The 15562-nt window shown below is 48.0% G+C and overlaps 1 protein-coding gene across 1 annotated transcript; it reads right to left on the reverse strand.

Moving 5' to 3' along the window:
* Nucleotides 1-2156: 2156 nt before the first annotated feature.
* On the reverse strand, nt 2157-14408 carry LOC306922970 (soluble guanylate cyclase 88E-like). The gene is made up of 10 exons (XM_079500895.1): nt 14392-14408; nt 13524-13653; nt 12448-12594; nt 11989-12135; nt 11743-11899; nt 7651-7760; nt 7394-7483; nt 6552-6707; nt 5780-5905; nt 2157-2668 (listed from the first exon to the last, which is right to left on the reverse strand). Exons 2-10 carry the CDS (start codon nt 13650-13652, stop codon nt 2519-2521), a joined length of 1212 nt encoding a protein of 403 aa, XP_079357021.1. The 5' UTR covers nt 13653; nt 14392-14408; the 3' UTR covers nt 2157-2518.
* Between the last annotated feature and the right edge of the window lie 1154 nt (nt 14409-15562).

The following is a 15562-nucleotide window of genomic DNA, read 5'->3' on the forward strand; positions in this document are numbered from 1 at the left end:
TGTCTAAATCTTAGGCTGATGTCGTCCAATAGATTAAATATTTTCATGTTTTTGAACGACGTTCCTCCGCCCTCTTCGCCTGCTATTGCCAGTAGTTGTCTCATAGACAAATAACGCACTTCCAGGAAAACGCACTTCCGGAAAAAATAACGCACTTCCCGCTGTTAAAAAGCACCGTGACTGTGTTTGGACTGTGCTTGAATACATGCAGTGGTGGAAAGTAACTAAGTACTGTACTTAAGTACAATGCTGAGGTATTTGTACTTTACTTGAGTAGGCTATTTCCAATTTCCAGTACTTTTACTCCACTACATCTCAGAGGCAAATGTTGTATTTTTACTCCACTACGATTATTTGACAGCTGTCATAACGGGTGGCATACAGTACAGACAGTATCTGGCTTGTGTGTGTTACTTGTTTCTGTCTGTGTGGTTATAATAATGCATCACTTTATTACACCAAGGGCACATGTGCAGTCGGTCAAACATAAATAAACAGTGCTTTTTGACCTGAAACCAGCTTGGCTGTGGTCTGTCCAACAGTAATGAGAAGGTTACATATTTACAGCACAAACATATTCAAATGGTGAGCGGTGAGCGCCACCCCTGCTCTACCATAACAGATTGGACTAAATTGAATTTAAAGACATTTAAAATAAAATAAAAAGAGTTACACAATATCACTTTAAGTTAAATTACAGTCATTTCAAAACAATGTGTTATATGTACTGTATGTGGGACTGAATGGCATTGCCTTTCTGAGTGACAACAGAAACAAAATGACCAGTGTTTTATTTGACAATACATTGGTAAAATACAGGAGTTTCTTGGGCAGGGTGACATTATTTGACAAGATAATCTATAGATAAAGAACAGTGGAGAGGAAGTGAGAGAAAGAATCTGACAGGAGTGTGTGTGCGTGCGTGCGTGCGAGAGAGAGAGAGAGAACATTTTAATTAGTTGCTCATAAAGTAGAGGAGAATATCAGTTATTTGGGTTTTATCAACGTCCCTTTGCTGTTCCAAACTACTGATGGGGCTTCATTGCTTTAATCTAGCATTATCATTATGCTTTGTGGGGGCATTATACAGAAACATCTATAGCTATACAGACAGCAGCGGTTCTCAAACCTGTTCATGTAAAGGGGCTCCCCAAATTAAACTGCCTTTGGCCGCAAACACCCATCTGAAAATATGTTGTACCAGGATTTTATTGGTTGGTAACCAAATGGACCCTTATAGATATTTAAAGGACCACTTCACCACTTTTCAACTTTTCAACCACAATTCTTTTCTACTCTGTCTATATGTCATGGGAGGGCTGTGGGCAGTTCAGAAACCCGTCCACCAGTGACATCATCGATGGGGAATCCAAGCTAATAGAAACTGCAAGCGTTCTTTTCCTGAAAAGTTGCAATGCAAAAATGGAAGTCATGGTTCTCACAATAATAAAAATCTTGTTTAAATAAAATCTGCCTAACGATGATGTCACTGGTGGACGAGTTTCTGAACTGCCCACAGCTCTCCTATGAGACACAGACCGAGTAGAAAAAAATGGTGGTGTTTTATCATGAACATTAGTGAGGACCAATTATATGAAGAGATGTTGAAAAGTCGTGAAGTGGTCCTTTAACTCTTGAGAGTGTAAAATGAAAACAAATGGATCGTTTCATTTTACACTCTCAAGAGTTACATTTTTGTTAAACATCTGCATTACCTAAGTTAATTTTCAAGAAGTCTACACAAAATTAGAGAATGTAGAAGAATTGTTATTTTGATCAACGTGTGCCTGTTATCTCTCCTATACGGTACCAACATCAATACAGCATGGAAATGTGGACATATTCTGTTACTTTTAGGTCTGCAGGGCTAAATCTCAGCAAAAGGTGGTCCGTATACGTGGCGCAAATGCAGAATAAATAATGGGTCTTGATATGAAAAGGGTTGTGTAATGTGTAGCGCCTAAATCCCTATATTAGGCGTTACTGGTTGCCAACAGTCTGGTTGTAGTTATAGGACGTGTGCTCCAGAAACTGATGTCCAGACGTTTCCATAGAGTTGGTATGATAAAGATTTATTCTCTGTAACTGCAGACATATGTCACTTCAGCAACATATAAATAAAAATACAATAAACGTAAAAGGATACAGACAACAGCCCTCCACAACACAACAGTCTGAAAACCGTTTGCCCCTTGTCAGCAACACCTGCTCGTTGATTGAGACCTGATTAAATACCCGGGCTGGCCTTGACATTGACCACGCCCTTCAGTGACATCATTGAAAACAATAATTAAGGCTCAAATGGCTCTTATACAGGTTGAAAACCACTGAGATAGACGAATCCACAGAAGGGTGCCGTGGGCGTGGCCATTACTGAGGTGTAATCCATGGAGCAGTGCCCTGTAGGCCAGGTGTAGCTAATCAGTGCTGCTGCGCTTAATGGTACACCTCAGTAATGGCTGCGCCCAGGCCAGGGCACCCCTCTGTGGATTCGTCTATAGGGTCCAGTCGTGGCGGTTCATGACAGTGAGCACGTGGTACTCTTCTGGGAGTCGTGGGAGCCATTTGAGGACGCCATGATCATGTGTCTGTCAGCAAACTGCGTCAGGTCCAGCTCACAGTGGGGGTCCTGGTGGAGACGCTCCTGCAGAGGGTCCTTATAGTGGCTCTACAGGGGAGGAAAAGAACAGATAAGACGTTTTGATGCTTTTTGGTCTTTCTTGTGAATGTTTTGTCTCGTGAATACATTTGTCTCATCGTGGGGTTCACATAAGTTCACAACAAACAGACTTTTGTGTCGTGACGTACAAAAGCAAAAAAAGGCGTGGCCTCACTTCACAATAGTGGGATTTTTGAGCCGTGCAGAGCGCTCCAATTAAGGGCAATACGTATGTGTGTCCCTATGTCTGTATGTACGCCTTTCAGCTCTCGTTCAAAACACACATCACAGCTGTCACTAGATCCTGTAGGTTTACACTCTACAACATACGACGAATTAGACCGTTCCTCACCCAGGAGTCAGCCCAGCTCCTAATCCAGACAACAGTCTTGTCAAAACTTGACTATTGCAACTCCCTCCTTACTGGCCTACCGGCATGTGCACTTAAGCCCCTCCAACTGATCCAAAATGCCGCAGCACGCTTGGTCTTCAACCAACCTAAATTCTCACACGTCTCCCCCCTTCTCCGCTCGCTCCATTGGCTCCCGGTCGCTGCCCGCACAGAATACAAAACTCTGATGCTGGCATTCAAAGCAACCAAAGGCATGGCCCCCCCATATCTCACAAGTATGATCGTACCCTACAAACCCTCCCGCTCACTCAGATCAGCCAACGCAGGGAAGCTGGAGGTACCTTCACTAAAAACGCCGGGACAACGCTCCACACGTCCCAAACTCTTCTCCCTTCTGGCTCCAAAACTATGGAATGCACTTCCCATTGCAGTCAGAACTGCAGCCTCACTCCCAATCTTCCGCCGTAGTCTGAAAACCCACCTCTTCAGACTCCACCATGGCCCGTAGCACTTGCCCTAGCCTAGCCCCTTAGATAGCACATTATGTAGACTTAGATAGTATTTTAAACAGACTTATAGCTTGTTATGTAGACAGCTCTAGAATTGCACTTTATGTAGTCATAGCACTTTATAGTACACATGTATAATATATTATATAGTATAGTATGTATAGTTTACATAGATACTCCACTGTTACGTTCTTAGTTTACGCATGATTCATGATAACTACTTTTTATACATGTGATGTATGTCATGCTTTTTGTTATTGCTTAATGTAAGTCGCTCTGGATTAAGAGCGTCTGCTAAATGCCTAAATTGTAATTGTAAATTGTATGTCTGTTTAGAGTATGACCCATTGACCCCTGCAGATGATTGGGGTCACATTCCGGTCACACACTGTTGAGCAGTCAGCTAATTGTGATTTTTATGTAAAGTCTGAAAGCATTTATTGTAGAGTCTAGGGCCCTTTCCGAAACGAGCTCCTCGTCGCCACTCGCCCTACACATTTCCAGTCGGTATGCGTGTTCACGCGAGGCTGCGCCATATTAAGTGAAACCAAATAGCCTTGAGTGGAAGTGGCTTATAAAGCCCTCAAGGGCTATACCGTCTATAACGTTCTATACTCAATTGGCTTGTGCAGCCCTCTGAGCTGTCACGACTGGCAAATGTAAGTACCGCCACAATTAAATTACATTTGCGTTGTGTTTCGCATCAAACAGTCTACCCTTATTATCGGACTTATGAATTGAAACTTTGGGACTGATACTCCCACCAGCTCATTAACCTGCAAACTAAATATGAGCACATGTTCAGCACAAAAAAAAGGAACGCATCCACAGGAGCTTGGGAGTAAGTAAGGCTTTCCACCTCGAGGGAAAGCCTGGTCTGTGTTACAAAGTTGCTGTGGGATCCGATCGGGAGTGGATGATATCGTTGTAGTCATTGTTTTGTATAGTCATCAGGCCAGAACCATCAATCTGGGTGGTTCTGGCCGCTCCCGACCGGATCATAAACCCAAAAATGAATGCTGCCCAGACTAGTTTCTGCCCAAGGAGGGTGAGTGTGTTCCAAAACGACTTTTATACCCAACACCCTAATCAAGGGAACTTGATTCAGCTGGAGGGCCGGGCACTTCCTTACCGAGGGAACCTCCCAATGCCACTTGTCAATCAAGGGTCTGGATTCGGAAAGGGGGTCGTTCTTGTCGTGTTTCTATGTATTGTTCCCTGGTCTAGTTTTCATGGTTCTGCTCTGCTGTTTGCTCCAGCTGTATCTCATTTTGTAATCAACGCTCATCAGTCTTGTTGTTCCCCAGCCAGAGCAGTCCAGTCCAGTTGAGTCGTTGTGTGACCTGTTTAGTTTAAGTTGTTCTTGTTCACCTGTCATCTGTATTAAAACACTCATTATTGCAGTGGTTTTCAACCAGTGCTCCATGCTTGAGGGGGTTCCAGGTGGTCCCCAGCTAAATAATGGAGAGTTGGTAACCAAATGGACCCTCATGTTAGACATCTAAATTGCTTAATTTTCAAGAAGTCTACACAGTTAGATAATGTAGAAGAATTGTTATTTTGAGCAACATATGCCCATGTTATCTCTCCTATGGTAGGCTACCAACATCAATAAATCCATCAACATCAAAATATAAGAGGCTCATCAAATGGTGGTCCGTGGCTCAAATGGTGGTCCGTGGCTCAAATGGTGGTCCGTGGCTCAAATGGTGGTCCGTGGCTCAAATGGTGGTCCGTGGCTCAAATGGTGGTCCGTGGCTCAAATGCCAAATAAATAATGGGCCTTGACCCTTGATATGAAAAGGGTTGAAAAAACCCATGCATTATTGTGTTTTGAACACTGCCTTTAAACAAAGGCTGTCCTGAGCTGGGTTTCTCACCTCACCAACATGTGACAGTGACGCGTACAGTAGATGTGTGCTATTTTCTATGCAAGGCACTGGGAGTGAAACTAAGTGTAAATCAGGTGTAACTGTGATGAAGAGGTATTATATATAAGAAAGACAGGGGAACTAATCCAATAACCCAAGGAGAGACAGCAAACAGGGCTGTAATTAAATACACATTAACATAACGCAATTAAGTGTTTAATGCCCCCGCCATCCGCCATGTCTCATTGTAATGCAATCCTTCCTGCCTTGCCTTTTACCTTGATAAGTGTCATCTCCTCCACATCGCAGCCCTCTTCCTACCTTTCCTTTTACCTTGATAAGTGTCATCTCCGCCACATCGCAGCCCTCTTCCTACCTTTCCTTTTACCTTGATAAGTGTCATCTCCTCCACATCGCAGCCCTCTTCCGGAGAATGGCCGACGATCTTAATACGGTGGGAGTGAATGGACTTGACGTCGTCTTCATCCATCACACCCGCTGCCCTCGGGAACACCTGCCCGCGGGAATTGTTATTTTGATCATCGTTTGCCTGTTATCTCTCCTATGGTACCAATATCAATACAGCATGGAATTGTGGACAAAATCTTATCTAACAAAATATTAGAAGTATTGGGTCTGGGGCTAAATCTCATGCATCAAATGGTGGTTCCGTGGCTCGAATACCCAATAAATAATGGGCCTTGATATGAAAAGGGTTGAAAACCACTTCCCTAAATCAGTGGTTCCCAAAGTGGGGTCCGGGGACCCCCAGGGGTCCTTGAGGGGTCCCCAGCTAAAGGATAGTTTGGAACCAAATGGACCCTTATGGGTCTGTATTCTGTAACTGAGAGTGTACAAATGGATTTGTACACTAAATTAACATTGATTTTACAATATAAAGTGGGGGTCCCAGAGATAGAAATGCCTTTAAATGGGGGTCCGTAGACTAATGCATGTAAAACATGGGGTCCTTGAAATTAAACAGGTTGAGAATCACTGCTAGAGCTGTAAAAATCTTCTCTTATGGGGGTCCCAGGCCGCCTGGCATATCTCTTCAAATGGGGGGTCCGTGGGCTAATCAGTGTCAAGTCCTTGACGTGAAAAGGTTTGGGAACCACCACTGCCCTAAATGACCCTAAATGGCCTGCTCCTATCCTCACCAAAGCGTCTTCCTCCTCGGGGACTCCTCTGGGAGGCGAGACGGAGACGGGGGCCTTGATGATGGTCTGGGTGTCAAACTGGGGACACGCTGCCTGGGCGTTCCCATCCTTGTCCCGCATCCCCTTCAGCCAGTAGGTCTCGATCTCCACGTTGGACTGAGAGGAGGAGAGGAGACAGGAGCGCTCGATCAGCATGATGCACCAACGCTTCACCCTCGATCAGCATGATGCACCAACGCTTCACCCTCGATCAGCATGATGCACCAACGCTTCACCCTCGATCAGCATGATGCACCAACGCTTCACCCTCGATCAGCATGATGCACCAACGCTTCACCCTCGATCAGCATGATGCACCAACGCTTCACCCTCGATCAGCATGATGCACCAACGCTTCACCCTCGATCAGCATGATGCACCAACGCTTCACCCTCGATCAGCATGATGCACCAACGCGTCACCCTCGATCAGCATGATGCACCAACGCTTCACCCTCGATCAGCATGATGCACCAACGCTTCACCCTCGATCAGCATGATGCACCAACGCTTCACCAGCAGTCCAGCACACAATTAAACACGCATAAACAAACACACAACACAAAATCATGCATTCCAAAAAAGAAGAAAAGTGTGTGTGTGTGTGTGTGTGTGTGTGTGTGTGTGTGTGTGTGTGTGTGTGTGCGTGTACGTGTTGTGAGCTTGTACTGTAGGCCTAGATCTGCTATTTTTTGAAAGATTTATAACGTTTTTGAAACATGTATTATCCCAAAAATAAATAAGTACAATTGTGAATAGAGGACTTTTACTTGAAGTAGTAAAGTACATAAATGACCAGCTGACCTTGATGGTAATGGTGCCCCGCCTCTCAAAGATAAAGTGACCTCCCTTTAGGTGCTCATAGGTGGCGCTGCTGAGCTGGATTTGCTTCTCCTGATGGGACAAAGAGTGATGATGTCATCAATCAGCTCGGCGCAAATGGTGGATCAGTGTATTGATTGATTTCATATAACGGTTCTTCTGTCTGTCTGTCTGTCTGTCTGTCTGTCTGTCAAGTGCTACTTCTTTCATTCTTTCACTCTTTCTGTCATTCTTCCTACCTTGCCACTGCTCTCCATGGCCGATGCGGTGTGGACGGTGTCGCCATGGAGACCGTAACGTGGCATCTTGTGCCCGACTACGCCAGCTACCACCATACCAGAGTGGATCCCTGTTCAGAGAGACAACATGTCACTACGTCAGCTACCACCATCCCAGAGTGGATCCCTGTTCAGAGAGACAACATGTCACTACGCCAGCTACCACCATCCCAGAGTGGATCCCTGTTCAGAGAGACAACATGTCACTACGCCAGCTACCACCATCCCAGAGTGGATCCCTGTTCAGAGAGACATGTCACTACCTCAGCTACCACCATCCCAGAGTGGATCCCTGTTCAGAGAGACAACATGTCACTACGCCAGCTACCACCATCCCAGAGTGGATCCCTGTTCAGAGAGACAACATGTCACTACGTCAGCTACCACCATCCCAGAGTGGATCCCTGTTCAGAGAGACAACATGTCACTACCTCAGCTACCACCATCCCAGAGTGGATCCCTGTTCAGAGAGACAACATGTCACTACGTCAGCTACCACCATCCCAGAGTGGATCCCTGTTCAGAGACAACATGTCACTACGTCAGCTACCACCATCCCAGAGTGGATCCCTGTTCAGAGAGACAACATGTCACTACGCCAGCTACCACCATCCCAGAGTGGATCCCTGTTCAGAGAGACAACATGTCACTACGCCAGCTACCACCATCCCAGAGTGGATCCCTGTTCAGAGAGACAACATGTCACTACGCCAGCTACCACCATCCCAGAGTGGATCCCTGTTCAGAGAGACAACATGTCACTACGTCAGCTACCACCATCCCAGAGTGGATCCCTGTTCAGAGACAACATGTCACTACGTCAGCTACCACCATCCCAGAGTGGATCCCTGTTCAGAGAGACAACATGTCACTACGCCAGCTACCACCATCCCAGAGTGGATCCCTGTTCAGAGAGACAACATGTCACTACGCCAGCTACCACCATCCCAGAATGGATCCCTGTTCAGAGAGACATGTCACTACGTCAGCTACCACCATCCCAGAGTGGATTCCTGTTCAGAGAGACAACATGTCACTACGCCAGCTACCACCATCCCAGAGTGGATCCCTGTTCAGAGAGACAACATGTCACTACGCCAGCTACCACCATCCCAGAGTGGATCCCTGTTCAGAGAGACAACATGTCACTACGTCAGCTACCACCATCCCAGAGTGGATCCCTGTTCAGAGACAACATGTCACTACGTCAGCTACCACCATCCCAGAGTGGATCCCTGTTCAGAGAGACAACATGTCACTACGCCAGCTACCACCATCCCAGAATGGATCCCTGTTCAGAGAGACATGTCACTACGTCAGCTACCACCATCCCAGAGTGGATCCCTGTTCAGAGAGACAACATGTCACTACGCCAGCTACCACCATCCCAGAGTGGATCCCTGTTCAGAGAGACAACATGTCACTACGCCAGCTACCACCATCCCAGAGTGGATCCCTGTTCAGAGAGACATGTCACTACGTCAGCTACCACCATCCCAGAGTGGATCCCTGTTCAGAGACAACATGTCACTACGTCAGCTACCACCATCCGAGAGTGGATCCCTGTTCAGAGAGACAACATGTCACTACGTCAGCTACCACCATCCCAGAGTGGATCCCTGTTCAGAGAGACAACATGTCACTACGTCAGCTACCACCATCCCAGAGTGGATCCCTGTTCAGAGAGACAACATGTCACTATGCCAGCTACCACCATCCCAGAGTGGATCCCTGTTCAGAGAGACAACATGTCACTACGTCAGCTACCACCATCCCAGAGTGGATCCCTGTTCAGAGAGACAACATGTCACTACGTCAGCTACCACCATCCCAGAGTGGATCCCTGTTCAGAGATACAACATGTCACTACGTCAGCTACCACCATCCCAGAGTGGATCCCTGTTCAGAGACAACATGTCACTACGTCAGCTACCACCATCCCAGAGTGGATCCCTGTTCAGAGAAAACATGTCACTACCTCAGCTACCACCATCCCAGAGTGGATCCCTGTTCAGAGAGACAACATGTCACTACCTCAGCTACTACCATCCCAGAGTGGATCCCTGTTCAGAGAGACAACATGTCACTACGCCAGCTACCACCATCCCAGAGTGGATCCCTGTTCAGAGACAACATGTCACTACCTCAGCTACCACCATCCCAGAGTGGATCCCTGTTCAGAGAGACAACATGTCACTACGTCAGCTACCACCATCCCAGAGTGGATCCCTGTTCAGAGAGACAACATGTCACTACGTCAGCTACCACCATCCCAGAGTGGATCCCTGTTCAGAGAGACAACATGTCACTACGCCAGCTACCACCATCCCAGAGTGGATCCCTGTTCAGAGAGACAACATGTCACTACGCCAGCTACCACCATCCCAGAGTGGATCCCTGTTCAGAGACAACATGTCACTACCTCAGCTACCACCATCCCAGAGTGGATCCCTGTTCAGAGAGACAACATGTCACTACGTTAGCTACCACCATCCCAGAGTGGATCCCTGTTCAGAGAGAAAACATGTCACTACCTCAGCTACCACCATCCCAGAGTGGATCCCTGTTCAGAGAGACAACATGTCACTACGTCAGCTACCACCATCCCAGAGTGGATCCCTGTTCAGAGAGACAACATGTCACTACGTCAGCTACCACCATCCCAGAGTGGATCCCTGTTCAGAGAGACAACATGTCACTACCTCAGCTACCACCATCCCAGAGTGGATCCCTGTTCAGAGAGACAACATGTCACTACGCCAGCTACCACCATCCCAGAGTGGATCCCTGTTCAGAGACAACATGTCACTACGCCAGCTACCACCATCCCAGAGTGGATCCCTGTTCAGAGAGACAACATGTCACTACGTCAGCTATACCACCATCCCAGAGTGGATCCCTGTTCAGAGAGACATGTCACTACCTCAGCTACCACCATCCCAGAGTGGATCCCTGTTCAGAGAGACAACATGTCACTACGTCAGCTACCACCATCCCAGAGTGGATCCCTGTTCAGAGAGACAACATGTCACTACGTCAGCTACCACCATCCCAGAGTGGATCCCTGTTCAGAGAGACAACATGTCACTACGTCAGCTACCACCATCCCAGAGTGGATCCCTGTTCAGAGACAACATGTCACTACGTCAGCTACCACCATCCCAGAGTGGATCCCTGTTCAGAGACAACATGTCACTACGTCAGCTACCACCATCCCAGAGTGGATCCCTGTTCAGAGACAACATGTCACTACGTCAGCTACCACCATCCCAGAGTGGATCCCTGTTCAGAGAGACAACATGTCACTACCTCAGCTACCACCATCCCAGAGTGGATCCCTGTTCAGAGAGACAACATGTCACTACGTCAGCTACCACCATCCCAGAGTGGATCCCTGTTCAGAGAGACAACATGTCACTACCTCAGCTACCACCATCCCAGAGTGGATCCCTGTTCAGAGAGACAACATGTCACTACGTCAGCTACCACCATCCCAGAGTGGATCCCTGTTCAGAGAGACAACATGTCACTACGTCAGCTACCACCATCCCAGAGTGGATCCCTGTTCAGAGAGACAACATGTCACTACGTCAGCTACCACCATCCCAGAGTGGATCCCTGTTCAGAGAGACAACATGTCACTACCTCAGCTACCACCATCCCAGAGTGGATCCCTGTTCAGAGAGACAACATGTCACTACGTCAGCTACCACCATCCCAGAGTGGATCCCTGTTCAGAGAGACAACATGTCACTACGTCAGCTACCACCATCCCAGAGTGGATCCCTGTTCAGAGAGACAACATGTCACTACCTCAGCTACCACCATCCCAGAGTGGATCCCTGTTCAGAGAGACAACATGTCACTACGTCAGCTACCACCATCCCAGAGTGGATCCCTGTACAGAGACAACATGTCACTACGTCAGCTACCACCATCCCAGAGTGGATCTATGTTCAGAGAGACAAATGTCATCTTGTGCCCCACTAACCACTAACCACTCGTGACCCCGAGGGGTCGCGACCCACAGGTTGAGAACCCCTAGGTGCTCACCCACACGTATCTGTATGTTGTTTCCATTGGACGGGTCTTTGAGGTGTTCTATGGAGCGCACCATGTCCAGAGCCATGTCACAGATGTTGTGGGCGTGGTATTTGGTCTTCTCTGGCGCTCCCGCCACGACCATGTACGCATCTCCAATGGTCTCGACCTGGAACGTACAGTACATGCAGTGACATGAGGCACATGCACATGATATGCATGCAGTGACGTACAGCATACATGCAGTGGCAGACAGACCTTGAAGACGCGGTGTTTCTCGCTGAGCGTGTCGAACAGCGTGTACATGGTGTTCAACATGGAGACCACCTGCAGGGGCGTGATGTGAGAGCAGATGCGCGTGAACCCCACCACGTCACTGAACAGGATGGTCACGTCAGGGAACACCTGGGGAGAGAGAGAGAAGCACACAGTCACGACTATAGGGATGTCCCGATCCAACGAACAATGCGCTAGACCCCTGGGAGATGGATTGCTGAGGTGGAGCTCCACACCTATACCATCAGCACCCAGTACTTCCCGCACGACTTGCCGCACCCAAGCCGGGCTACTCATACGCTGAGTTGGCGGTGCCCGGGATAGAACCCATAACGTTGTGGTCCAAAGGGGAGAGCTTATACCGACTGAGCTAAACCCGCACACAAATGGACAGACATACATACACACAAAGCCACACGCTCCAAGATGCAGTCCATTTACCTCACATGTGTTGACGGCAGGCTCTCCTTTGCGCAGCCTCTTGGCCACGGGCTTGGGGATCATTCTGTACAGAAGATCATCAGTCTTCTTCATCTCGTAGTCCAACATCTTCATGCTCTCCTCCAGTTTACTGGACTTCTTCTGCTCCTGAACTCACAGCAGGAGGTTGGTTGGTTGGTTGGTTGGTTGATTTATTGATTGATTGATTTATTGATTGATCATGTAATAAAAATCACACTTGTGTGAACTGGTTGATTGATTGATTGATTGATTGATTGATTGATCATGTAATAGAAATCACACTCGTGTGAACTGAGGGGCGCCTGTAAATGTGTTTTCCAGTGCTCTAAACAAACAAACAAACAAAAGTCCATAGAATTGGCTGCCACTCTATGTTTGTTTAAAGTGCTCTAAACAAACATTAAAAGTCCTCACTTCCCACTTTCACACACCAATGATGGCAAACTGGCAACCACTGGGAGCAATTCAGTGTCTTGCTCAAGGACACTTCGACACTAACTCTGGCGGAGATCCCGGGATTGAACTGGGAACCTTGTGGTTGCCATCCGGGTGCTCTACCCCTGAGCCACTGCCGCCCCTTTAGTATGAGGTTTGTATGATGTCATGTTGTAGTTTACCTCTGTTGGGTGCACCGTGCATGAAATGTAGCCTGGCTAATAAACCAGACTAATATCACACAACACTGTCGCGGTATATTAGTCTGGGCTGGCTCCACTTGGATTTCATTTCTCGGGGGGCGGGTTCAAACATTTTCTCTTTGACGCAATTGGTCAGAGCTACTGTCAGTCAAAAGTCTCAAGCATTGAACGTCACTGCACCAAAGCCCGCCCATATTGCATACCGTGTCCCGATTGGTCCGACCTGTTCTCGGTTGTAGGAAAGAGGCGTGCTACTGAGCCTCGCCAGACCGTAATCCGCTGGTAGGCAATTTTTTTTTGCCAACGGCTGATTCGGTCTGGTTTATTAACCAGGCTACATGAAATGTACTCCAAACATACGCACGCACGCACGCACACACGCACACACGCACACACACACACACACACACGGTCTACCTGTATGAGAGCTCTCTTAAGTTCCTCGGACTGCTGCGTTCCTGCCAGCAACAGGTCTCTGCTGGAGTCGTGCATGCTCAGGTCGTTGATGTACAGACCTGTATTAAACATGGCACTGAGACTCTCCATCCTGACAGAAAACCAGGTGAAAACCAGGTATAGTTAATGAACTGGTGGGTGTGGCCACATAAAAACATCATAACACTTTGTGTACACTTTATTTTTTTTAAATCTTCCTCCTATTATAATCATAGTACCTGATGATTATGTTTTAGGGGAACGGCACTCCATCTTTAAGTGTACTTAGTTACTTTCCACCATCTGCAAGCTTGTGTGAACTTGTGTGCATGCGGGCGCATGCGGTTTGTCCGACGTACTGACAATCTGATGTGCAACTGCAACAGTCACATGTGTGGCTGGTTAAAACTCACCCGTGGCTCCCGACATGCGTGGCTGGTTAAGACTCACCCGTGGCTTCCCTGTGAGGTTATGTTGAAATTAAACAGGTTGAGAATCACTGCTATAGAGCCTTCTCTCATGGGGGTCCTTGGCATATCTTTTCAAATGGGGGTCCGCAAACTATAATTCACTTAGTAAGAGACCACACCTTCGCTTAAGATTAACAGTTTATTGAAACAGAATGAGATGAATGCGGAGTGAGGAACCCAAGGTAGGGCGAGACTCAGGGTGGGGGCGTAGTCTCTGGAGCTGACGGTCATCTTTGCTCTACTCGGAATGAGCGGTTGGTCGTCTCTGCTCCGTCACTGCCCCCCCTGGATTCCTAGAGGAGGTTGGGGAGGTTGGGGTGGAGGAGGATGGCGATTTTGAAGAATAGTGAAAATAGCCGATCTACAAGTGCAGTACTCACAACCCATGTTTGGTCTGTCGTGGATCAGAACAAACAACTTGGTTGAGAGATCACAGGTGTATTTATACTGTGGTGATTGCACCGGGGATTGGCTGGGTGATAATGAAAGGCAGGTGAGTTTGATGAGGAGGGAGGAGTTGTTGATAATGAGGGAGGAGTGGTTGATAAGGAGGAAGGAGTTGTTGATAATGAGGGAGGAGTGGTTAAGGTCAAGCGGAAGGAGGTCTCTTCTCCCGAAACTGTGTTGTATAAATACAACTTCCCTTCACTTAGTAAGAGACCACACCTTCGCTCAAGATTAACAGTTTATTGAAACAGAATGAGATGAATGCGGAGTGGAGTGAGGAACCCAAGGTAGGGCGAGACTCAGGGTGGGGGCGTAGTCTCTGGAGCTGACGGTCATCTTTGCTCTACTCGGAATGAGCGGTTGGTCGTCTCTGCTCCGTCACTGCCCCCAAAAGAGCTGGCCCGCAGGTGTGAATGGCTGGGAGGTAGAGACCGAAGGTCTTGAAGCTAGGGCAACGTGTCGCATGATCCGCCCTGTCCTTGGACCCTCAATTGGGCGAGGAATAACTCCCTCTAAGCTGGGTTGAGGAAAGAGGAAGAAACCTCGGGAAGGATCGCAAGAGAGGGGACCCCCCTCCGGGGCGGACAGGCTGAAGATGATGCGGCACGTTACGGTCGCCCTGGATGGGGATGGGCGTTGTGGATGTTACTACTGCCGTGATTGTGGTAGGTTTGGGATGACCATCGACTGGGTGTGCCGGATGATCTGAAGGGCTCGTGTGGTGTGGTAGGAATGACACCAATGCAGAACGAGTGCCCAGAGTAGGAGTGATGTAGGAGTCAAGATTTGACTGGGGTGGAGCCAGGAGTGGCGAAACCAGTCTCTGTGAGGAGATGGTCTTGAGTTGGGCTCGTGTGGTGTGGTAGGAATGACATCAATGCAGAACGAGTGCCCAGAGTAGGAGTGATGTAGGAGTCAAGATTTGACTGGGGTGGAGCCAGGAGTGGCGAAACCAGTCTCTGTGAGGAGATGGTCTTGAGTTGGGCTTGTGTGGTGTGGTAGGAATGACACCGATGCAGAACGAGTGCCCAGAGTAAGTGTGATGTAGGAGTCAAGATTTGACTGGGGTGGAGCCAGGAGTGGCGAAACCAGTCTCCGTGAGGA

Source organism: Electrona antarctica, assembly GCF_951216825.1.
Source record: "Electrona antarctica genome assembly, chromosome: 1".
NCBI lineage: Eukaryota > Metazoa > Chordata > Actinopteri > Myctophiformes > Myctophidae > Electrona > Electrona antarctica.